This window comes from Leiobunum rupestre, chromosome 2 (assembly GCF_980474605.1).
Source record: "Leiobunum rupestre chromosome 2, qqLeiRupe1.1.hap1, whole genome shotgun sequence".
In the NCBI taxonomy this organism is placed as follows: Eukaryota; Metazoa; Arthropoda; class Arachnida; order Opiliones; family Sclerosomatidae; genus Leiobunum; species Leiobunum rupestre.
In genome coordinates this window covers 65,092,690-65,117,527 of record NC_143385.1, presented here as the reverse complement: position 1 = coordinate 65,117,527, position 24,838 = coordinate 65,092,690, and the positions used below count along the sequence as shown (strand labels likewise).

The 24,838-nt window shown below is 36.9% G+C and overlaps 1 protein-coding gene across 5 annotated transcripts in view; it reads left to right on the top strand.

Annotated features, from left to right (window-relative positions):
- The window catches only part of rdgB (retinal degeneration B), an 82,105-nt gene that overhangs the window by 46,107 nt on the left and 11,160 nt on the right, over positions 1 to 24,838 (top strand). For 4 of the 5 annotated variants that reach the window (XM_090166151.1, XM_090166152.1, XM_090166150.1 and 1 more), the window contains exons 13-18: positions 613 to 783; positions 7,512 to 7,673; positions 12,227 to 12,375; positions 15,662 to 15,778; positions 20,520 to 20,785; positions 21,420 to 21,569. In XM_090166151.1, the coding sequence (XP_090022277.1) occupies positions 613 to 783; positions 7,512 to 7,673; positions 12,227 to 12,375; positions 15,662 to 15,778; positions 20,520 to 20,785; positions 21,420 to 21,569 (1,015 nt within the window). The remainder of the gene's footprint in view (positions 1 to 612; positions 784 to 7,511; positions 7,674 to 12,226; positions 12,376 to 15,661; positions 15,779 to 20,519; positions 20,786 to 21,419; positions 21,570 to 24,838) is intronic. The other variant, XM_090166153.1, reaches the window with a different exon arrangement.

Sequence of the window (24,838 nt, the reverse complement as noted above, 5' to 3'; positions counted from 1 at the left end):
AATGGCTGCCTGTGGCCTTTTTAGCGGATAAATTCTGGCTAGCAGACGACCAAATCCGATTTACTCCTTTACACCTCCTTTCCAGAAGGAGTAAAAAGAGTAGCCCTAATACTCCGGAACAAGTTAATAGTTTATGGGGCGGAGTAATTTCTCTGACTACTAAAATTAATTGAAATCTGGGGGCTCACTAGTCAATTTGGCTAGTGAAAAATTTACCTAAATATTCAAAAATAATGGTGAATATGGCGTGTCATAAATTCATCACTCATCAATCCCATTTTATTTAAAAATAATCACAATACGCTTGTAGATCTTGTAGATAATCAAGAGTCCAGAGAGTCCATTGCACCTCATACAAGTTCTGATTCAGAATCTCGATCTCAAATTAATGCGCCATTTGATGATATTATCAATGAAAATATTTTTAACTAGTCACGTAACTCAAGTGATAATCAACTCCTATTTTAATCCTGATCCCCATTTTTACCCCCACTAGTCAGTAACTACTAAAATAAATTAAGATAGGAGGCTCACTAGTCAGGCTGACCACTAAAAAAAGATCCTTCTGTCCAACCCGGGATGTGAGGGTGTATCTAATTGTGTCTCTTGTAGCTCCTCCGCCTCGACCCGTCTGCGGTCAAGTGTTCAACCTATTCCATCCAACTGATCCGTCTGCCGCCCGCGCCGAGCCCCTGCTCCACGCCCGCTTCGCCCACCTGCCCCCGGTCACCGTGCCCAAGTACCAGAAGTACCCGCTCGGAGATGGACAGCCCATTCATTTGCGTAAGTACTCGATCTCGTTTGATCTCGGATCCTCCATTATGGCGTCGTGAACAGGTTACGGAATTGTACGCGTTACTAAGAAAATTCGGGTCATGGGGAAATATCTAACATTAAGCGCCAAAGAAAACGTACGAGTCTGTCCATTGAGAACGTATCTAGCTATATACGAGAACGTACGACTCTATCCATCGAGAACGTATCTAGCTTTATACGAGAACGTACGAGTCTATCCATCGAGAACGTATTTAGCTTTATACGAGAACGTACGAGTATATTCATTGAGAACGTATTTAGCTTTATACGAGAACGTACGAGTATATTCATTGAGAACGTATTTAGCTTTATACGAGAACGTACGAGTCTATCTTTTTGGTTGGTTAAAGAGTAAGTTGCAAATAGATTTTCGGAATAGAAACTTAACTACTTCATATTTTTCTTGTTTATTTGATGATGGGTTTTCCGAAAATGTCACTCACTTTATGAAATACCGTCGTTAAGTTTATTTAATATTGAAATTAAATTTAAGTTCAGCACCCCACAGTGGGGGTTTATTTTAACCATAATTTTATCGCGCAAAGTTTGTAACGTCATTGACTACGGTTTTCTCTGAATTTTCCCCACTGCATCTTGTAGGTTATAGTCCCCACTATCTTACCAAGATGATTCTTGTAATATCCTTGTTAGATAATATGGCGATGCCAATTTTCCCCACTGCATCTTGTAGGTTATAGTCCCCACTATCTTACCAAGATGATTCTTGTAATATCCTTGTTAGATAATATGGCGATGCCAATTTTCCCCACTGCATCTTGTAGGTTATAGTCCCCACTATCTTACGAAGATGATTCTTGTAATATCCTTGTTAGATAATATGGCGATGCCAAGTTAGCGCTGGTTGTTAAAACCATGTAAGCAATCGCGTACAAAATTCAGTAGCAGAATTCCATAATTATATAGATGTTTCGGCCACGGAATCAGTAGCAAATTGTATCCAAGTCTTAACTCAATGTTGGGGATAGCGGCCAATGAGCGTGTAGTCAATGACGTTAATCACCACGCTAAAATTAAAATTGTTTTGGCGTTCTACTAATTATTTCTAATTAACTACGAAACTGAAAGCAACGAAACTTGATATTTGGGTATTTTAAACGTAAGCGCTCCGTTTAATAACAAAATTGAGGCGGTAACGAATAATTTGCAACTTACTCTTTTCTTTAACATGATCTCCTACTTAAGCTCCTCCCTTAAACCTAGTAGCAACAAACACAAGGAGAACGCAGCTAGCCTTTAAACACGCTAACGAAGGGTTGTGTACGAATTTCATTGGACGAGCGTCACGAGCCTTTACGCTGAACGTTTTACGGGCGGGGGGAAGACAATTTCCGAATTTTCCCCTTCCGACGGCAGCAGGCGCTAAAGCGTCTAGCCAATGAAAAACGTACGCGAGAAAATGCACGACTTTTGACGGGTAGCGTTCTCCTTGTGTGGGGTGTTGTGTTTGTTGCTCCTAGCTTAAACAAACGCCATCCAGTTCCCCAATTGTATGGCGCCATCGAGAACCTATTTAGAATTTTGCGATAACGTAAGAGATTTATCTTTTAGGCTCGTTAACGTGATCTCCTACTTAAGCTCCTCCCTTAATCGAACGTTGAATTTCCCAATAGGCGATACCATAAATTGTTTTGGTCTTAGCTAACTTGTTAAAATGTTCCCGGAAATTCGTCATAGCACCTAGGAGCAACAAACACAACACCCCACACAAGGAGAACGCAACCCGTCAAAAGTCGTGGATTTTCTTGTGTACATTTTTCATTGGCTAGACGCTTTAGCGCCTGCTGCCGTCGGAAGGGGAAAATTCGGAAATTGTCTTCCCCCCCGCCCGTAAAACGTTCAGCGTAAAGGCTCGTGACGCTCGTCCAATGAAATTCGTACACAACCCTTCGTTAGCGTGTTTAAACGCTAGCTGCGTTCTCCTTGTGTTTGTTGCTCCTAGATAGCACTGCCAACTTCTATAACGCGCTTCCGCGATCGGGGTTGGCTGTAGTCAAAACATAGGGGCTGCTTCACTAAGCCTAGGTTAAAAACGTGTTCTTTTATTTCTTTACAATTTTCTAGTCAGAGAATGAACAATAATACTGTCCGAGCCGTCTTTAAATTAAGTTTAACAAATTTATTTTTTTTTCTATTAAAAAAAGTATAAATATTTAAAAACATAACTTACCACAAAATGTTTGAGTATGACTTTCTTTAAAAGTTAAACTTATAAAGATTTATTTAATGAAGCTGGAATTCGCTGTTCAACGGTAAACATAAAGCAATTTTATAACCACGTGACTATTTTTAAAGGTTTCTACCGTTTGATGGCGCTCAAATGTTTTCCAAAAGAAATTTCACCCAGTATCAAGGTTCTTACAAGCGGCACTATACCCAGTATACCTTGCAATTTATGCTATTGAATATTGTCGCTTTTTACTATAAGTCATAAGAACGGTTTCTATTTTATGTAAAAGTGTACAATAAATTACGGAAAGATTAGATTATACTCCTATTTTAGTTTACGAAAACTTTGATTTAATCAATTTAATTCATTATAATTAGCCAAATAGTTGTTAAATTCAACTGCAAAAGAAAACTCGCCATTTTCTCAATTGTAAAGCGCCATCTAGTATTTGTCGTAAGAACGTTTCCTCTATATTTCTATAATTAATTTAATTTAATTAATTACTTTAATAGAAGCTGAATTTTAACTATTAATTTAACTAATTATAAATAGCAAACTTTTTGGTAGATTCTCAATAATTGTGTCAAGCTCCACAGCACAGAGATGGATTGCGATATCCATGGTACTTCTCGCTTTGGAACTGTTAGACGCTTTTACGTTCTCGCTTACCTAAATACGTTCTTGGTTTAACTGTTGAGGTTAAACAATAGTTCCTCATCCGAAGAAACTAACATTTTAGGGACAAAGGATGATAAAATTAGCGAATAAGAAGATTAGTCCATTAGTAAAGGGATACATGTAATAAAGCTAAACCCTAAACAAATTTGAAGAAATAAAAAAAAAATTACTAATAGCTCGTAGGTCTTCGAGCAAACCAAAAGACGCGAAACTCAAACCAAATAGATCTCCGAGCCAAAAACTAAATTAAATTAAATAAAATAGCCAGAAATTCCAACGGTAGACCGGTTTCGTCCTATTTGGGACTCGTCAGTACCGTGCGGGAAATCTGGCTAGCGACTATTACACCGAAAAGAGAAACTAAGCCTAAACATTAAGAATTTCAAAACGAGTTGCGTAGCAACGGAAAGCCGAATAGGGGGAGAATGGTGGAGATTAGTATATACGCTCGAAGACCTATCGGTACGAGCTATTAGTAAGTTATTTTTTAATTTCTTCAAATTTGTATAGTTTTTAGCTTTATTATCCCTTTTCTAATGGACTAATCTACTTATTCGCTAATTTTATCATCCTTTGCAATGCAGTCCAAAGGTGGTTCCTTTTAACTTAACATTTTAGGGACAAGTTGACCAACAAATATTCTTAAATTCAAACAATTTTTTCAAGACTTAACATTTTCCGATTAACATAAGTAACATAACACAAAAGTATGACACTTGGGCAAATTATTTGCTACATTTGTTTCTTCACAGTGACGTGGAAATAGCGATATTCGGTAGCGGCCAATTACTTAGCTTTTACTTGTGTATCATTTCAGGCCAAGGCTTAGCCAAATTTAAAACTATTTCGAAATGAAAATTAACGCGTACTTAGGTAAAATAAAGATTAATTATTGAGTCGAAATTTTAATTTTATTATTTATTATTATTATTATTTATAAATACTCGCTACATCCGTCGAGGGAATATTTTTCTCATTTGAATTTTTTCAACATGAACTTATTACCTAATTTTAATTTCACTGTTAAATAGAGTAAATTAAACCCACAAAGAGTACCAAATTGTGTATTTCCTAATCCTTCATTTGATTGGTCAGTGGCTACGAACGCTGGTTTGTAAGATGAAACGCGGAAGACAAGTGTCATACTTATACAAATTATGTTACTTTTGGTGATAGTAACTTTACGTCAGTGGATGAAGGGGTGTGACTTAGTTGAATTTTTCATCATATTTTCTTACTCCTCTTATCGAATCAAATCGTAAAGCCTGGTTCCGAGGGGCTAACCACTCTTAGAAAGTCTGTACACCGGATTACGCTTAGATTAGCACTGCCAAAGGCAGGGACTTCAAAGATGACGCGTAATCCCATTAGTACAGTCAAAGGTACGGCTCTGTACACCGATTACGCGGAGTGATCTGCCCCTCGCCTGGTTCAAACGGGCAATGTTTTCCTGGTTTTCTATATTTTCTAGTTTTACACACGGACAAAATTTGCCGGATTTTACCGCAGCGAGCGCTGCCGGGGAACGAGGAAACGGATAACCTTTAATTGAGTGGCGTTTAGCTTGACCAGTCAGCGAGCGTTATGCCGTCACGTGGTAGACGCAAAAATTCTTAAGCTTACTTTTAAAGACTTTCAAAATCGCTCCTTATATCACGTGACAGCGAAACGCTCGCTGATTAGTCGAACTCAAAGAGCTTCACAAACCGGGAAAATAAAGTAAAGATATTTCAACATTTTTTTCTCCGTTTTCTCGTTTCCCGGCAGCGCTGACGGCGGCAAAATCCGTTAAATTTTGTCCGTGTGTACAGTTGTTTTCCCGCGCGCCAGAACCACGGGAAAAGGTGGTAAAACGAGAAAAGAGAGAAAATCAGGAAAACACTGCCCGTGTGAACCAGCCTTAAGTATAGTAATAGTTAACCGATTTAAATCAAATTTCAACGTAACTAGGTCAACGAAGAAACTATGCCTTAACGCGGGTTAAAATTTTAATTCCCCCCTGTAGTCAGTTATTAGAGGTTAATATTTGATAACAGGCCAGTCTAAAGGAATCTATGACCCCTATTGATTGGCTTCAGTGTCGAATCGCTAAGGAGACCATCTATTAGTAAAAACAAGATTGTATTCAGGTGAACGGATAATATGTGGGAGGCATCCTGTTTGCTCCATGATTCCCGTAAGAAAAACCACGCCCTTTCGACTTTCCTTCAGTAATCTTTCCTCTTTTGTCCATACGATGGCCGGCTGTAGGCGGAGATTAGGCAGGTTAAACCACCCCTTAAAATGTGTAGAGGCTAAACTGGTTTTGGGAGCCTCGGGGAGGAAACTGGTTTTGGGAGCCTCGGGGAGGAAACTGGTTTTGGGAGCCTCGGGGAGGAAACTGATTTTGGGAGCCTCGGGGAGGAAACTGGTTTTGGGAGCCTCGGGGAGGAAACTCGTTTTGGGAGCCTCGGGGAGGAAACTCGTTTTGGGAGCCTCGGGGAGGAAACTGGTTTTGGGAGCCTCGGGGAGGAAACTCGTTTTGGGAGCCTCGGGGAGGAAACTGGTTTTGGGAGCCTCGGGGAGGAAACTCGTTTTGGGAGCCTCGGGGAGGAAACTGGTTTTGGGAGCCTCGGGGAGGAAACTGGTTTTGGGAGCCTCGGGGAGGAAACTGGTTTTGGGAGCCTCGGGGAGGAAACTGGTTTTGGGAGCCTTGGGGAGGAAACTGGTTTTGGAAGCCTTGGGGAGGAAACTGGTTTTGGAAGCCTTGGGGAGGAAACTGGTTTTGGGAGCCTTGGGGAGGAAACTGGTTTTGGGAGATTTTGGGGAGGAAACTGGTTTTGGGAGATTTTGGGGAGGAAACTGGTTTTGGGAGATTTTGGGGAGGAAACTGGTTTTGGGAGCCTTGGGGAGTAAACTGGTTTTGGGAGATTTTGGGGAGGAAACTGGTTTTGGGAGCCTTGGGGAGGAAACTGGTTTTGGAAGCCTTGGGGAGGAAACTGGTTTTGGAAGCCTTGGGGAGGAAACTGGTTTTGGGAGCCTTGGGGAGGAAACTGGTTTTGGGAGCCTTGGGGAGGAAACTGGTTTTGGGAGATTTTGGGAGGAAACTGGTTTTGGGAGATTTTGGGGAGGAAACTGGTTTTGGGAGATTTTGGGGAGGAAACTGGTTTTGGGAGATTTTGGGGAGGAAACTGGTTTTGGGAGCCTTGGGGAGGAAACTGGTTTTGGGAGCCTTGGGGAGGAAACTGGTTTTGGGAGCCTTGGGGAGGAAACTGGTTTTGGGAGCCTTGGGGAGTAAACTGGTTTTGGGAGCCTTGGGGAGTAAACTGGTTTTGGGAGATTTTGGGGAGGAAACTGGTTTTGGAAGCCTTGGGGAGGAAACTGGTTTTGGAAGCCTTGGGGAGGAAACTGGTTTTGGAAGCCTTGGGGAGGAAACTGGTTTTGGAAGCCTTGGGGAGGAAACTGGTTTTGGGAGCCTTGGTGAGGAAACTTTTCTGTGTACAATCTAAACTTTTAGGGGTGGCTTAACCTGTCTAATCATTAAACAAAGGCTATATAGCTTCGGCTACATTGAGGGGCTAGTCACTCCACTTAATCGATGTACGTAAAGTGTGTACCTGTAACAGTGTTAAGTACGTGTAATCGGTGACAGTCTATCTGAAAGTGGTTAGCCCCTTGGTTTGTGAACCTCTTTACATTCTTGGTAATTCTAGTTTTGATCAAATTTGGTAATAAATATGATTTGAGAATTATATATGGTACAAGTCGCGAGTGTTTTGGCCCAGTGTGACATTTCTGTTTTCTGCTTCATTTTGGCGATGATGGGCAATCCGATCTTTCTCTCTCAAAGTGGAGTTCGTCCAAACTCACTCGCACGTGTTTGTAGAGAGTTGCTTGAGCTGCGCTCACCCGAGCACCACCTTTAGCGGCAACCGGCGAACCAGTGAGGCCAGCATTTCTAGCACCATGTCAGGAATGATAGACAATCTACCCTTAGCCACCATCTCAGCCAGTGAGCCAAACCACCACACTCTCTCGTCCCACACTCACAGACAAGTACACCGCAAAGACCCGATAAATAACTCTAGAATGCGGGACTAGTGACAGCCCTTTTTTTCGCTACATGGTTCGTACAAATCTGGAAATATTAGGGACTTAAGATTGTTAGCCAAAAAAATCAGGGAATTAGGTTGTGTACCAAATATCAGGGAAATATCTGAAAATTAGATTTTTGACCAACAATTTGGAAGTATCTGTGAATTAGATTGTTGACCAACTATTCGGGGAAATATCTGTGAATTAGATTGTTGACCAACTATTCGGGGAAATATCGGGGAATTAGATTGTTGACTAAACAATTCTGAAAAATATCGGGGAATTAGATAGTTGACTAAACAATTCTGGAAAATATCGTGGAATTAGATTGTTGACCAACTATTCGGGGAAATATGTGTGAATTAGATTCTTGGCCAAACAATTTGGGGAAATATCGGGGAATTAGATTGTTGACCAACTATTCGGGGAAATATCTGTGAATTAGATTCTTGGCCAAACAATTTGGGGAAATATCGTGGAATTAGATAGTTGACTAAACAATTCTGGGAAATATCGTGGAATTAGATTGTTGACCAACTATTCGGGGAAATATGTGTGAATTAGATTCTTGGCCAAACAATTTGGGGAAATATCGGGGAATTAGATTGTTGACCAACTATTCGGGGAAATATCTGTGAATTAGATTCTTGGCCAAACAATTTGGGGAAATATCGTGGAATTAGATAGTTGACTAAACAATTCTGGGAAATATCGTGGAATTAGATTGTTGACCAACTATTCGGGGAAATATGTGTGAATTAGATTCTTGGCCAAACAATTTGGGGAAATATCGGGGAATTAGATTGTTGACTAAACAATTCTGAAAAATATCGGGGAATTAGATTCTTGGTCAAACAATTGGGGAAATATCGGGGAATTAGATTGTTGACTAAACAATTCTGGGAAATATCGGGGAATTAGATTGTTGACCAACTATTCGGGGAAATATCTGTGAATTAGATTCTTGGCCAAACAATTTGGGGAAATATCGGGAAATTAGATTCTTGGCCAAACAATTTGGGGAAATATCGGGAAATTAGATTCTTGGCCAAACAATTTGGAGAAATAGATATTCCAAGTATTTATTATAAATCAGATAAATTTTCTGAGTTGAATATTTTATTAAATGACTATAATAGAACAAAACCTAATTAAGCAAAACTTGTTAATGTCTTGGGCAAATTCAATCGAAAATCTGGGAAATATCAGGAAATCATTATTCCAGATGTTGTATGAACCGTGTACAACTGTCTAGTCCCTGAGTGGTCTTTGCCTAAAAATCTGCTTGAATTCGTTTTTGTAGCCAACCCCAGCTGTTTTTTTGATTTTTTCGTTATTCTCCCTGAAGCTTAGTTATGCACGTTTTTTTGCGAATGTTTTGATGATATTTTTGTGGCTTTCTGAATATTTTATAGCTTAGCTCCCAGTTCGTATAGTTTGGCTAAGGAAATATTTGATTCGATTTGCTAAGATTTAAATCTAGTTTAAATATTGGTTCCGCCTCTGGTTTAAATAGTAGAACCAAAAGTATATAATGTAATTATTAAAGTATCCATTTCGAAAATCCCATCTTTGCAGGTTCCTTACATCGGAAAAATATTATTTATAAATTTAGGAATGATTATTAGCAGGAAATTTTAAATGTATACCATTGGAATGTCTACAATCGCGTATAAAGGGGCGTGGTCTATAGCCGAGATTTCCGCCCGCGCCTAGGTACCCTAAACTCGGCACCAATTCGATATTGAGCCCAGGTTGACCACAGTTAATATATATCCTATTTTTTCTATCATTTCATTAAATATCCTTAAATACCTTATATTTTAACTCAGTCTGAAGAAATTAAAATTGTTGATATTTTCCCCTTAGAACTGTTCAAAACGTCCTAGTTTTTAAAGATGCTTATTTCCAACACTGTTCACCGATAGTTTTCGACTGTTTATTTGATATGTTATACCCCCTTTAAACAATTTTGACAACCGTTTTCTCTTATTGTATCCTATTTTTTCATTTTTCCACCCCAATTTTCTTCCTATATTTTCACTGACAAATTTCCTATAATTCCTTTAAAGGATTTTAAAATATTCTGTGCTATACTCTTTTCACAAAACCTGGTTTCGACCCCCGTTAAGTAAACCACAAATAAGGAATTGGACAATATAACGTTTTACATTCAAATTACCTTAAGCACCTCCCGTCTTTGAGTGTAATAGTACATTCCAAGTGTCTACATATATAATTTCCTTGAAAAAGTAACGCTTGCGCAGAGCGTCCACGCTATTATCTACAGCGCCATCTATACCCATCGACAAAAGCTCAGCTTTCTTAATACTTAAATCGTCTTTGCAAGTTGTTATATTCGATAAATTTTCAACCTACAAAGATACATTTAGATACTTTTAAATGGATACTTCGGTGATAGATAATATTATATACTGCTGGTCGAAAGTCATCCTGCGCCTTGATTCAATTACAGGGCTCCCACCAGGTCTCTAAAATACCTAAAGTCCCTGTTTAACTTCAAGGTCCTTAATCTACCCTAAAATTGCGATTTGGTCCCTAAAGTACCCTATTTTCATGTAATCCAGGGAATCGAACATAATCTTAAAATATGTTAATTCGTATGCTCAAGGTGGTGCCACAAACTAGGAAACATATTTAAATCCTAGGGCGCAGTTTTGGAATTTAGTTCAAATAAAGAACCTTTTGTTTTACATTGATCCCTATTTCGAAAAATGTGGTCCGTATTATACCCTGTTTTTATCGCGAAAGTCCCTTTTTCCCCTAATTTAATACCAGATTTTGGTGGGAACTCTGTAATGAGCATTAATAAACAAATTGTTAAACGTATTAGCGTGTACGCCAAAGATTTAAAAAATAGAATTTGTTTTAAAAAAATGTCGTAATCTCCTGAAATTTCCTTTTAAATACCGAACAGGTTTTGGTATTTAATTATTTTAAATAAGGTCAGGGAATGTAGTTTAGTATTATTATCAATATGCTTGGGCCAGAGTAGAGAGTAAATATCTGTGCCTTAAAATTAATATATATTGCTTTGTGTTTTGGTCAATGCAATATCTTTGATTTTTAATCCCTATGATTGTGAGCTTTCGGTAAATATAGAGATTATTCAATTTTACTCATTTTAATCGTAAAGTTTAGCCTTTCCACAATTATATGTTAAAGGAGCTACGTGTACGCCTTAAGGAATATTTGATAATTTCATATAATCCCATAATTTAACCTCCACAAAATATTACCTTTGAAGTATTCAAGGAGTTGTTTGAAGTCTTTGAATTTTAATCGACCATTGATGATTTAAGATTTATAATCGAGTCTTGACGGCTGGAAATTTGGAATAGGCCCTTCAATAAATGCCGCTCTCCCCCCCCCCCCCCTAAGCGCAGGCGCGCGAGTCACTGAATAAAATAGCCACGTGTTTCCGTTAGTTTTATTTGTAAGGCTAAACTTGATAGCGCGTGCGCATTCTTTTCTTTGAGGGGCATTAAGGATTTAGCGTTTTAATCCTGTGCATTAAGGATTTAGCGTTTTAATCATATGCATTAAGGATTTAGCGTTTTAATCATATGCATTAAGGATTTAGCGTTTTAATCCTGTGCATTAAGGATTTAGCGTTTGAATCATATGCATTAAGGATTTAGCGTTTTAATCCTGTGCATTAAGGATTTAGCGTTTTAATCATATGCATTAAGGATTTAGGGTTTTGATCCTATGCATTAAGGATTTAGCGTTTGAATCACATGCATTAAGGATTTAGCGTTTGAATCACATGCATTAAGGATTTAGCGTTTTAATCCTGTGCATTAAGGATTTAGCGTTTTAATCCTGTGCATTAAGGATTTAGCGTTTTAATCCTGTGCATTAAGGATTTAGCGTTTTAATCCTGTGCATTAAGGATTTAGCGTTTTAATCCTGTGCATTAAGGATTTAGCGTTTTAATCCTGTGCGTTAAGGATTTAGCGTTTTAATCCTGTGCGTTAAGGATTTAGCGTTTTAATCCTGTGCGTTAAGGATTTAGGGTTTGAATCACGCATTAAGGATTTAGGATTTGGATCCTATGCAATAAGGATTTAGGATTTGGATCCTATGCAATAAGGATTTAGGATTTGGATCCTATGCAATAAGGATTTAGGATTTGGATCCTATGCAATAAGGATTTAGGATTTGAATCAAGTCGTGAGAACTTGGGGTTTGAAAAAAAATTAATGAATTCGGGTTTGGGGAATTAGGATTTAAATCAAGGATTGGGGCTGAGGTGTTTGAATCGAGTACTCAGGATTGATGAGTTAAAACGCAGTAGTAGCAAAAAAGGTTAATTGAGCATTTAAATTGAATAATCTCTGTACGAAGTCCGACTCTGCGAGGTCTTATTTGTGTAAACCCCGTTCCTTAGTTGTAATACGTTCCTAATGAACGCAATGACTGAAATGTGCACTTCCTCTCGAACAGTCACTCAGAAATGGTGGGGTCCGAAGAGAATAGATTACGCTTTGTACTGTCCGGAAGCGTTGGCTAATTTCCCGACTGTCAGCTTACCTCATTTGTTCCACGCCAGCTACTGGGAATCCACCGACGTTGTGGCTTTCATGTTAAGACAGGTATTTGCTTTTACATTTTTTCACAATTAAACAATACATATGTGACGAGGGAGAAGTTCATTTAAAGGGGCAACGCCATTACAGGTTTTTTTTTTCAAAAATAATAAACTTTATTTTGGTGCACATGACAACTAGGTCTTCGCACCATACACACCCTGATACAGATACTCAAAAACAAAAGAAAAAGAAAAAATATATATACAGAAAGATAAAAGTTGGCAGTCCTTTCTACTTTTTTTTTTTAATAACCCGGGTCGTACCAGATGGCGCCATCAGTTTTAAGCAGCGTTCAGACTATGTGAAAATATTACGTATGCGTCGATCGTGTCGGTTCTTTCGATTTCTTACACCGTTCAGACTTCTCAACAGAGACTTTAAAATTTCGCGCGTGTCGTTTACATTTTTTCATTTCGTTGCGGACTGCCTAGATGGCGTCTCGGTTTAAAGCTCAAAAAGTTCATTGCAGACAATTAGCCTTATGCCTCATCAGCGCTGACTCTAGGTAGTGGCGACCTTTAGAACCATCGAAATACTATAACCAATCAGAGGTGGATAAAAATTATTTCAATTTTTCCGCCGTTATTACTGAGCTCTGATTGGATGAACAATCACCTTTTATGTTAATCTCCGTGCAAGGTTGGTTCCTTTCTGAACAGTGAAATGAACGAACCGACGCGACCAACATAACCGAAACGACACGACCGACGCTAACGTCACATTTTCACATAGTCTGAACGCTGCTTAATGCGGATTAATTTTAATAAGCGAGTTTCAATAAGTGCACCACCATCTATCGGCGTACCAGTTGGCGCCATCTTTAAAAATTACTATTTGGATGGTACTATTCAAAACAAAGGGAAGCCTAAGCTAACGTCAGAGGTCACCGAGGTCATTCAATAAGTGCACCACCATCTATCGGCTTTAAAAATTACAATTAGGATGGTATTTTTCAAGACAAAGGGAAGTCTATGTTAATGTCATAGGTCACCGAGGTCACGCTGAGGTGTGACGTCAAAGTACCCTCTTCGTCTGCTTTTTCGTCTAACTGCACATGCGTCACAGTTTATTGAAACTCACTTATTGAACTAAAAACTGAGCTTTTTTGAAGTAGAAATACAGAATGTTTCCCGATCGAGTTGAATTTTGGTCAGATATATTTGTAAAAAATCGGTATTTATACCATTTCCACCAAAAAAGTTTAAATTTGCCTTTATAGTTTGCCAACTCAAGAAGCTTATGAACTAAACGATTTGGGTACATTTGTTCGAATTTCATTCGTCCGAATGCCGGAAAACAGGATCGTATGTCCGAAAACTTATTTCATTTTCCCGAAACATTTATCACAACTTTTGTTGGTGATTTAGTCGTTCAATTTATATTAACTTTACTGGCGAATTTCATTTGTTCGAATAATCGTTTGTCCGTTTTTTCGAACATTAGGAATTGGTTGTTTTTTTTTTTAATATTGTTAATATAAGAAAATAGTAACATTAACGTGAACCTAACCTAACCTAACCTAACGTAAAATATCCACAACATTCAACGCAATTCCCACAAAAATAGCAATAAGAAATACTAATTTAGCGACAGAATTCGGACAAGTGATGCTATAGCCGATTCGGACGAATGAAACAAACAAGTTGTCCAATTCGAACAATTGAAACATTTTTTATTTCGGCGGTTCGGACGAATGAAATTCGAACATTTGTTCCACCATTCGGACGATTGAAATTCGAACAAATGTACCTACCCCAACTAAACTACTGGATTTTTGTCTGCTAAGCAGACGATAAATAACAAAGCGTTTGCTTAGCAGATGAAATTCCAGCAGTTAATAAGCTTCTCGTGTTGGCCACTGCGTGATTCTGTGTAAATTGAAAAGGCTAATTGGCGTCAACTAGTCACTCAAAATAATTTTAAAAGTGGTTTTTATTGTGATAAATCAATATATATTTCCCGAGTATTTCCTTTCCAGCCGAAAATTATACCTCTAATGGCTTCACTCTAAATGTTTATTTCCCCTCGTGACAATTGTTGTGAATCGGCCTATTCATCCCCAGGGTTGCCACGCGACAGGGAAAGGTCAGGGAATTTTAAGAATTTGTAAAACGTCTGGGAAAAGTCAGGAAATTCATTGTCTTTTGATACTTTTTGAAATTCATGACCAATTCTATGATGATCATTTATTTCCTTTAAAGTTTGGCTAATTTTTTAAACATTGCAATAACCTTTTTACTGAAATATGATTACATTTAAATTTATTAACTTCTGATAAAAGTAAAAATAAAATAAAAATTTGGCCTTCAAAAAGTCAGGGAAAATTTCTTCAAATGGTCAGGGAAAACAGGGAATAGTCCGGGGATTTGAATCTGAAAATTAGGGGTAACCCTGATCCAGCATTTCCAGACGTACGATAATTATCCTACACGTCGATAATTTCGAGCTAATTTTTGGGACGTGCGATATTTTCCATGGCGTACTATATGGTACGCATTTTTCGATAATACAACTTTCGGGTACGATAATGTACGATAATTTTTTAAATTAACTGAAAACCCTTATTTTTATTTCATAAGTTTAACGACAGTATTTCACACAAAATTAAAATTTATCACCAGTTTTATTTCTAAAATCGATAATTTATTTCTAAAATCGACCATTTATTTCTATAATCGACAATTTATTTCTATAATCGACAATTTATTTCTATAATCGACAATTTATTTCTATAATCGACAATTTATTTCTATAATCGATAATTTATTTCTATAATCGATAATTTATTTCTAAAATCGATAGTTTATTTCTATAATCGATAATTTATTTCTAAAATCGATAATCTATTTCTATAATCGATAATTTATTTCTATAATCGATAATTTATTTCTATAATCGATAATTTATTTCTAAAATCGATAATCTATTTCTAAAATCGATAATCTATTTCTAAAATCGATAATCTATTTCTATAATCGATAATCTATTTCTATAATCGATAATTTATTTCTAAAATCGATACTTTATTTCTAAAATCGATACTTTATTTCTAAAATCGATACTTTATTTCTATAATCGATACTTTATTTCTATAATCGATACTTTATTTCTATAATCGATACTTTATTTCTAAAATCGATACTTTATTTCTAAAATCGATAATTTATTTCTATAATCGATAATTTAAAATCGATAATTTTTGGGCTCTGGTACGATAATTTGAGTATCACGAACTGGCAACGCTTCCCTGATCCCGTATTAATGATTCGTTCCACGCATGGTTTTTCAGTTTCTCCGTGTGGACAGCCTGGTGGTGTCGAGCGATTGTGAGAAAGAAACCCCGGCCTTCATCCCGACGGCTCCTCGCGAAAAGTGGATGAAGAAACGCACGTCCGTCAAAATAAAGGTACTCTTTCATCTCACATTAGCATCCATCGCAACAGGACCTTTTTACGGAGAGGTCAGCGTACGCGCCTATCTTTGCCGTATAAAGATGTGCAACTTGGTCGTCACGAGCCTAGTCTGCTCCTGGTGGTGGGAAATATCAATGACTCGTCGCGTCATCTAGTGACCTCTAGTGGTGGGAAATATTAGTTAATCGTCGCGTCATCTAGTGGTGAGAAACATTAAAAGTCGTGGAATTGAAAGAAGTCGGGGAATTAAAGAACTATAAAAGTCGGGGAATTAAAGAACTATAAAAGTCGGGGAATTAAAGAACTATAAAAGTCGGGGAATTAAAGAACTATAAAAGTCGGGGAATTAAAGAACTATAAAAGTCGGGGAATTATAAGTAATTTTATAAAAGTCGGGGAATTATTAAAACAACTATAAAAGTCGGGGAATTATTAAAACAACTATAAAAGTCGGACAATTATTAAAACAACTATAAAAGTCGGGGAATTATTAAAACAACTATAAAAGTCGGGGAATTATTAAAACAACTATAAAAGTCGGGGAATTATTAAAACAACTATAAAAGTCGGGGAATTATTAAAACAACTATAAAAGTCGGGGAATTATTAAAACAACTATAAAAGTCGGGGAATTATTAAAACAACTATAAAAGTCGGGGAATTATTAAAACAACTATAAAAGTCGGGGAATTATTAAAACAACTATAAAAGTCGGGGAATTATTAAAACAACTATAAAAGTCAGGGAATTATTAAAACAACTATAAAAGTCGGAAAATTATAAGAACAACTATAAAAGTCGGAAAATTATAAGAACAACTATAAAAACTGCAAAGGTACATTTTCCCCGGCCTGAAACTAGCGAACGAGTTGCACAAGATACCGAGAGTCGTCTGACATCTCAATAAAAAGATTCTGATCGAGTTTGGTCTTCTAAATTCACGGCTGAAATGGCATGATATGTGCGATCTTGTTAAGTTTTTGGAATGGCTTATCGTTATCACGATGCCCTTTTTTTGCAATCGTGGCTATAAGGTTTTGTATGGAATAGAACTTGAGATCGTAGCGCCGCGTAGTATTCGAATCATGAATTAATTTTAACATAACAAATTTCGAAAATTGTACCTATTTTAATCTTATTAATTAATTTGTTATGAAAGGTGTGTTAGTTATCCTTGTCCCTGTAAAGTAGCTACACTTTGAACCTGAGTGTAACCCGTGTGAAAAACTCTGCAATCTCAACAATATTATTAAATTTTAAAATAACGTACAGGGTGTTAACTAGTGTTGTTAATTTTCCGGAAAAATAAAATGCGGAAAATTTTCGAGAAAAGGTTCCGGTAAATTGTCCGCAAATCGGAAAAATAAAAATTTGAAACAAAAATTACCTTTTAAAGGTTTTTAACTTTTTATCGATATAAAATGTCTAATATCAGTAAAGATACTACAAAACATTAATAGCGTTACATTGTTAATCAGTTTAAACTAGTCTAGAGGTTTAGTTTTACTTTCAGATTCGAAAAAATGAGGCGAAATTACCGCTTTATTTCAATTTGCAAACAATATATTAGACTAATCATGGAATGAAAACTTTTTTTATTTTTTTTGGAAAAATACAGAACATTTTCCGGAAAAAAGGCCTTGGTCATTTTCCGACTTACAACACTAGTGTTAACTAAAAAACGATACAAGGGCAATAACTCCAAATGTATTTTAGCTAGGAATTTGAAACTTTCAGGACACATAGAACGTGCAGGGGGTCACTTGACAACGAAACATTTCTGCGACGTTGAACCGTGTCTTCAAGGTCATTTAAAATTTATCTCGAGAACCATTAGAGATACAAAGTTGGTTAGAAAAGTGTTCCCCTCTACATTTTAGGTGTAAATAACTTTGATCCTTCCTTATTTGACCAATAACAAGTCGAAATTATTTAGACAAAATCATGAAGGTCGTGATGAAATTAATGTACCAAAGACTTTTCTAATTGAAACCAACGTTGTATCTCTAATGGTTCTCGAAATAAATTTTAAATGACCTTGAAGACAGCGTTCAAGGTCATGGGCATTCCCGTTGTCAAGTGACCCCTCGTCACCCCTGCACGTTCTATGTGTCCTAAAAGTTTCAAATTCCTAGCTAAAACAAATTTTGAGTTATTGGTTCTGGATCGTTTCTTAGTTAACATTCTGTATTATAGGCGCTTAAATAAACCCCTCTCTGACTGTCTAGCCCCCCTGTTAAAAAATGCTGCCAGATCTATGCGTAGAAAATTCTCAGCTTTGGCAGTATAAAGAAAAACTATAGACAAACCAGTTAAATGTCCAGTCGCATCAGCACAAACTATATAATCGGCTGTGAATGATCTTTTATTTAAAGGACTATTGTAACGAAAAAATAAATGCCACACCGCGGCGCTACGATCAATCCATGTAGTTTTCACCCTTAACACCGTTTTAAGATTGCCCTTAATCAATAGACCCTTAAATAAATTCCTATAGTTAACCCGGTAAGAAATGCAACAATGACTATTCTTAAAACATCCGGCTTATGTTCCGTCCATTTTGTCTGATCATCTGATGCGCCATGCATAGTGCCAGGTTTTCGTGAATAGCTACAGTATCCTACGTTACGCCTGTATATTTCAAATTATAGCAATATTAGAAATGTAACACTAACACTAACCAATGAGATATTATCATTGAACCGTATACAAGGGTTTGTTTGAAAAATATAACCGATAAATAAGAATGGTTTCGTATATTTAAACAGGCTTTCAGGTTTTGCCAGATAGGTGAGCCTCCCTGGTTCAAAAGAAAATCGGGCCAAGCCTTGATCCCTTCATACCCATAAGTGCATGGGAAAGCACTATCGAGGAATTTATAGAAGGCTCTGTTGCTCAAGTAGCAAAATTACTTGTGAAAACTATGCATAGTTAGGCATATGTTATGACTTTTTTGACGATGACACTTAACATAAGTGAATAATTACGTGCCGTAAGTGTGTCAGTTCATCGAAATAATTGCGTGTGACGAGGCGTTAAATTGACGTCATGCCCAAAAAGGTAAGCGCCTCTAGCGATAAAAAATGTGACTTTTGGCACAGGTCAGGGAATTTTAAGAATTTGTCCAGGAGAAGTCATGGAATTTAATTTTATTTTGTAAATTTATGGAGGTAATTTTAGTATGGTTCTGTGACAAATTCTTGCGGATATCATGGTTTGCTACTTACTAGTCTCTAGTTTGTGTAAGTTTTAATTTTTTTCACGGTGGGGTGTCACCCCCAAATAACGCCCAAACGGGTGGCACCCGGGGCGGACCGCCCCCAGCTACGCCCCTGAGTTACTTAAAATATGGTCAGTAAATTTGAATCTGAAAATTTGGTGACAACCCTGATTAAGTTATATTAAGTTACTTAAAATTGGTCAGTAAATTTGAGTCTGAAAATACTGTATTAGGCCTAACGACTTAAAGGCCGACTACATAAATCTTCGGTTTACTCTGTCTTTCACTGGAAGTTGGCTTACTGCAAAACATGTGCGTCATGCAGTCAGCCTACTTCCAGTGAAAGACAGAGTAAACCGAAGATTTATGTAGTCGGCCTTTTAAGTCCGAAGTCAATCAAAAATGCCTGGTCATGATAGTAAAATTTATTTAGTCTAATCCGGGAAACTGGCACACTTGTACGAAACATAATTACAAACTAAAGCCCAGTTCACACTATACAATTAATTGGGCCACTTAATTAAAACCAACTAATTGTAAGCAAGAAAATTGAATAGTGTGAACAGAAAAATTGTTACCATTGTTCCAACTTTTTCTGTTCACACTGTACAATTTTCTTGCTTACAATTAGTTGGTTTCAATCATGTGGCCCAAAAGGCGCTTAAATAAAACCACTTCCCAGAAATTGCCAAGAAGTAATATTTCCGACAGCCAGGACTCATAAGTTACTATTTATATAGTGCTTGTTGAAATATTAGAAAGCTGGAAACTTTCTCGAACGTAACATCGGTTTTTTGCTAAGCCTTAACATGCCAAAAATATTACCTGGTTAAAAGGAAACACTTGTTGCATACCGTACCGCAAAAGTAATATGTTTAGTTCTAAAGGAATGAGTTTTCATCTTTTTCCAAAAGATAATTTTATACGAAATGAATTAACTCTGCCTCCATGAGAAGCTTTAAAATTGCCCGGTATTATAAAAATATTACATATAATTTTAATTATTTATACCATAAGAGGATGATAATAATAATAATATTACCTTCTTATACTTAGTTTTAGTAACATTATATATTTTACCTTAAAATATATTATCGAAAATAAACATTAGTATGTTCCTTATAAGCGTGAGCCGAGGCGTTTCTTATCTGACGCAAATTTCTCATGAGGGCAAAAACGCGTCTCAAATTGGCTTAAATATGACTTTTTGGCTAGCCATTCTAACCGTTTAACCGACCGACCGGAAATAGCTCCTTATCAGATGAATTTGGAGAGGGGAGTAGAAACGAGTATCTTTTATTGAAGCGTCCATTAATTGTATAGTGTGAACTGGGCTTTATTTATTTATAGTAATCACCATAAACGTTTATTTCGCTTAATTTTGCCATGGCACTTCCTTTTCCGTAGGTATTTGGTGTGAACACGACTCGAATAATAAGGCATATAAGTTGCTAAAATAGCCAAACATATCTTGTTTTATGTGTACCGTACAGTTTACCTTTTGTAAAAACCAGAATGTAACAGCGAATCACCGGGCCAACGACGTCATCGTGAAGGAGGGGTGCGCGCAGGTGCTACTGGCTCGCTTCATGTACGGGCCCTTGGACGTGGTGGCCTTGACGGGCGAGAACGTCGACATCCACGTCATGAAAGACCAGAGGGCGGCCGAGTGGACGCATTTCGCCACCGAAACGACCGACAAGAGCGGACGGGTCACTTACACCGTGCCCAAAGACAAAGCCCTCGGCTACGGCATTTTCCCAGTTAAGATGGTCGTCAGGTAAGAATCTTTCCGATTTTAACGCGCTTCAGTCGAACAGGTTCGCGTATTCGCCAGCACGTATTTATACACCAATTATTAATATGTACATTTTTGGATGTCATGGTTAACTAATACGTTAAAATTATGAAATATAAGAGACCTGGAAAAGTCGGGGAATTTGAAAATGTTTCCGAAAAGTCGGGGAATTTTAAAATCATACCAAAATATCAGGAATTTTTAAAATGTTTCCGAAAAGTCGGGGAATTTTAAAATGATACCAAAATATCAGGAAATTTGAAAATAATACCAAAATATCAGGAAATTTAAAAATGATACCAAAATATCAGGAAATTTTAAAATGATACCAAAATATCAGGAAATTTTAAAATGATACCAAAATATCAGGAAATTTTAAATTGATAGCAAAATATCAGGAAATTTTAAAATGATACCAAAATATCAGGAAATTTAAAAATGATACCATTGAAAGAAGTACATAATAAATATTTTTCAAGATTTTACACCAAACCATTTATTCTACAAAAATGGTCATGGAAAACTTGAAAATTTGGTCAGGGAATTTAATTCCGGAAATTTTGTACAAACACTACATAAGAAGGTGCGGCCTACAAATCACTCTCATTTGTTGCAGGGGCGATCATACTTCTATCGACTTCTTTCTGGCCGTGGTGCCTCCCAAAACGGAATCGGTGGTCTTCAGCATCGATGGCTCCTTCACGGCCAGTGTTTCGGTGACCGGTCGAGACCCCAAGGTCCGAGCGGGCGCCGTGGACGTCGTCCGGTACGTTTCACCAACAACTGTTCAAAACATAAGTTAGCCATTTCCGTAATGGTCACCCATTTTTTATGCATTTCTGACTTAAAGCAACTGTGGGCTCTATCATTGCCACCTGTATTATGAGAAGGCCCCTGTTATTAGAGATGGCAATGAATCTATCCGATTCTTCGGAAAAACGCGACTTTATTGGAGAGCGTGGTGCCATCTATTAATGGCAAGGGAAACTAAAATTGCAAATAGCGAAACAATAACGTCGTCAGAGGATCTTATATAATTGTTAAAATTGGACAACCTATACTCTACTTAGTGGACTTTAACCAGAAATTATATATCTCCTACAAAATATATTGTTAACAATTACTTTAATTTAAAGGAGAACGGCCAAGCTTTTCCAAATAAGGCCTTATTTCCGTATCAAAAAAATTAACAAGAAGTTCAATATACTAACACGTACCTTTTTTTATCTTGAAAAAATAGCTTTTGGCCCAAAAAGTTGAAACGAAAAATAACGCCAGGTGTTTGGGTTTGAATTTTCGCCGCCATCTTAGGGGCTGCCGCCAGCGCCCCTAACCCCGTATGAGCGATTTGCGAACTATCCTAACTTTTAAAAGCGCGCAATTTAGGCTTAGGTCTCTTATAACTGGAACGCGCCGCGCGTGAAAAACAATTTTTTTGCGTCTTCAGCAGCGCGCGCGTTTACGTTGTTTTCTGTCTCACTAACTTCTCGCCAGGTGTCACGGCAGACGCGCGCTTTTCGATTTCCCAAAATTTCTTTATTTTATTAAAAATTAACCACTCAATATTTTTTTATGTGGTTTTTGCCATAAATTTTAGTTTTTAATGGGCTATAGGGCTATCTATTTGCTTAAAGCTTGACCGTTCCCCTTTAAGTTAATGTCCAATTTACAAACGAACAATCAACGCGAGAGGCACTTTTAGGTCCCGCATTTTGAATCAAAATGTAGCTTAAGTATCTCATTTTGATTTCGACGCTAGCGACATCTGTTGAAAAAATGAGCTAGTTCACGTCGAGCCGACATTTGCTCAGGGTTCATACAGACCTGGAAAAACTTGCAATATCACTGAATTCTTTTGTCGACAGAATTTTTTTTTGCAATTTTTTTGTAAAAATCCGGGAAATCAGGAAAATTTATGGTTTTCCCTAATGAATACAAATTTACATCAATAAGTTTTTCTTATTAAAGATTTATCTTTTATATGATAATATTGAACCAATTTAAATGACAATCATGAAATGAGTTACTCTGTAAATCTAAGTTTTATTTTATCTTGCACCTGGGAAAAATCAAGGAAAAATTCGTGGGAAAACCTGGATTTATCAGGGTAATCAGGTTGCCAATAGATGTATGAGCTCTGCTTTAAGTAACCTTCAGAGCATCGGACTGAGTATGCAATTTTATTGGTTCCAATTAGTTGTTCGATGCACTAACAAGGAGACATCCCGAAGTGTTTCTCCCCGATGGTTAAGTAGACCTTCATGTACCTTGATAACTCCTAAAGGGAAAAGTTTCATTCGTTTTTCACAACTCCAGTTTAAACTTTCTCTACGTTAAATAGCATGGCAAAATCACGGTTGGTATTTAATTTATTTTACCCAATTTTATCGATTTTACCCAATTTTATCGAGTTTACCCAATTTTATCGATTTTACCCAATTTTATCGATTTTACTCGCTTTTATCGATTTTACTCGATTTTACCCAATTCATCGATTTTACCTAATTTTATCGATTATATCTGAAGTAAATGAACCGAAGTTATCAGACTGCTATACTCCCCATGCTGGAGGCGTTTTCATTATGAAGTTACATTTTGACCTCGAATTTGAAATTTTGCGCGCTCTTAGGCCGAAAAAAAATGTTTTGGTTTTTATGAAACTATTTTTTATACATAGAAATAGCTATACCCACAATTGTTTTAATAATAAATAAATATTTAATATTTAAATAAATGTATATAATTATTTCCCCACATAAGAAAACTTGTTCGTGGGTTTTTTTTCATTACAATTCTAATAACAATATCTACAAAAATTTAAATATATCTCTAAGAATAACACGTTAATATAATTTCCGTGTACATAAATCATACTCCTAAGTTTCAAACAACCATTTTCTAACTAATTTTTTATACAATGCAAATGAAGTCTGATTTCTAGCTAAACTTGGTGCAATGAGCTTTTATTTGATACTATTTTCTCATCATTTTCATAAAGAAAACGCCCTCCGATTCTGAGCGCTATTTCGATAACTTCGGTTTATTTACTTCGGATTCTATCCAATTTATTTGCCCAAAATTTAAATTTGTTTTTTTTTTTTTTACAAATCGTGATTTTCCCATACTATTTTACGTAGAGAAAGTTGAAATTTGAGTGGTGAAAAACATTTTAGGTTGCCATTTAACCTTTTCCCTTTAGGAACTTTCAACAGGGTTCGTACAGAACCTGTATATCCTGGAAAACCTGGATAAGTCAGGGATCTGTAAAATGGAGGGAAAATAATAATAATTTCGTAGAAAGTCAGGGATTTTAGTTAGTCAATCAAACCACTCATTAACAAAGAATTTTTGACCTAAAATAATTTTTAAAAAATTCCAAAAATGTAACCTAAAGTTCAGGAATATGGGCAAAAATTGGTCAGGGATAACCTGGAAAAGTCAGGGATTTTACATCAGAAATTTTCGTACGAACCCTGTTCAAAGTACATGAAGGTCTACTTAAAGGGGAACGGTCAAGCTTTAACCAGTTAGATAGCCCTTTAGCCCGTTTAAAACTAAAATTAATGGCGAAAACCGCATAAAAAATATTAAGTGGTTAATTTTTAATAAAATATTGAAATTTGCGGAAATTGAAAAGGGCGCGTCCGCCGTGACACCTGGTGAGAAATCGGTGAGACAGAAAAACAACATGAAAGGGCGCACTACTGAAGACGCGAAAGATTTGTTTTGCACGCGCGGCGCGTTCCAGTTATACGAGACCTAAGCCTAAATTGCGCTATTTTAAAAGTTAGGATAGTTCGCAAATCGCTCACTAAGGTCCTGCTAGCGCTGGCGATACACCTTAAGATGGCGGCGAAAATTCAAACCCAAATACTTGGCGTTATTTTGCGTTTCAACTTTTTAGGCCAAAAACTATTTTTTCAAGACAAAATAAGATACGTGTAAGTATATTGAACGTCTTGTTGATCTTTTGATACGCAAATAAGGCGATATTTGGAAAAGCTTGGCCGTTCCCCTTTAACCTCTGAGTTTGAA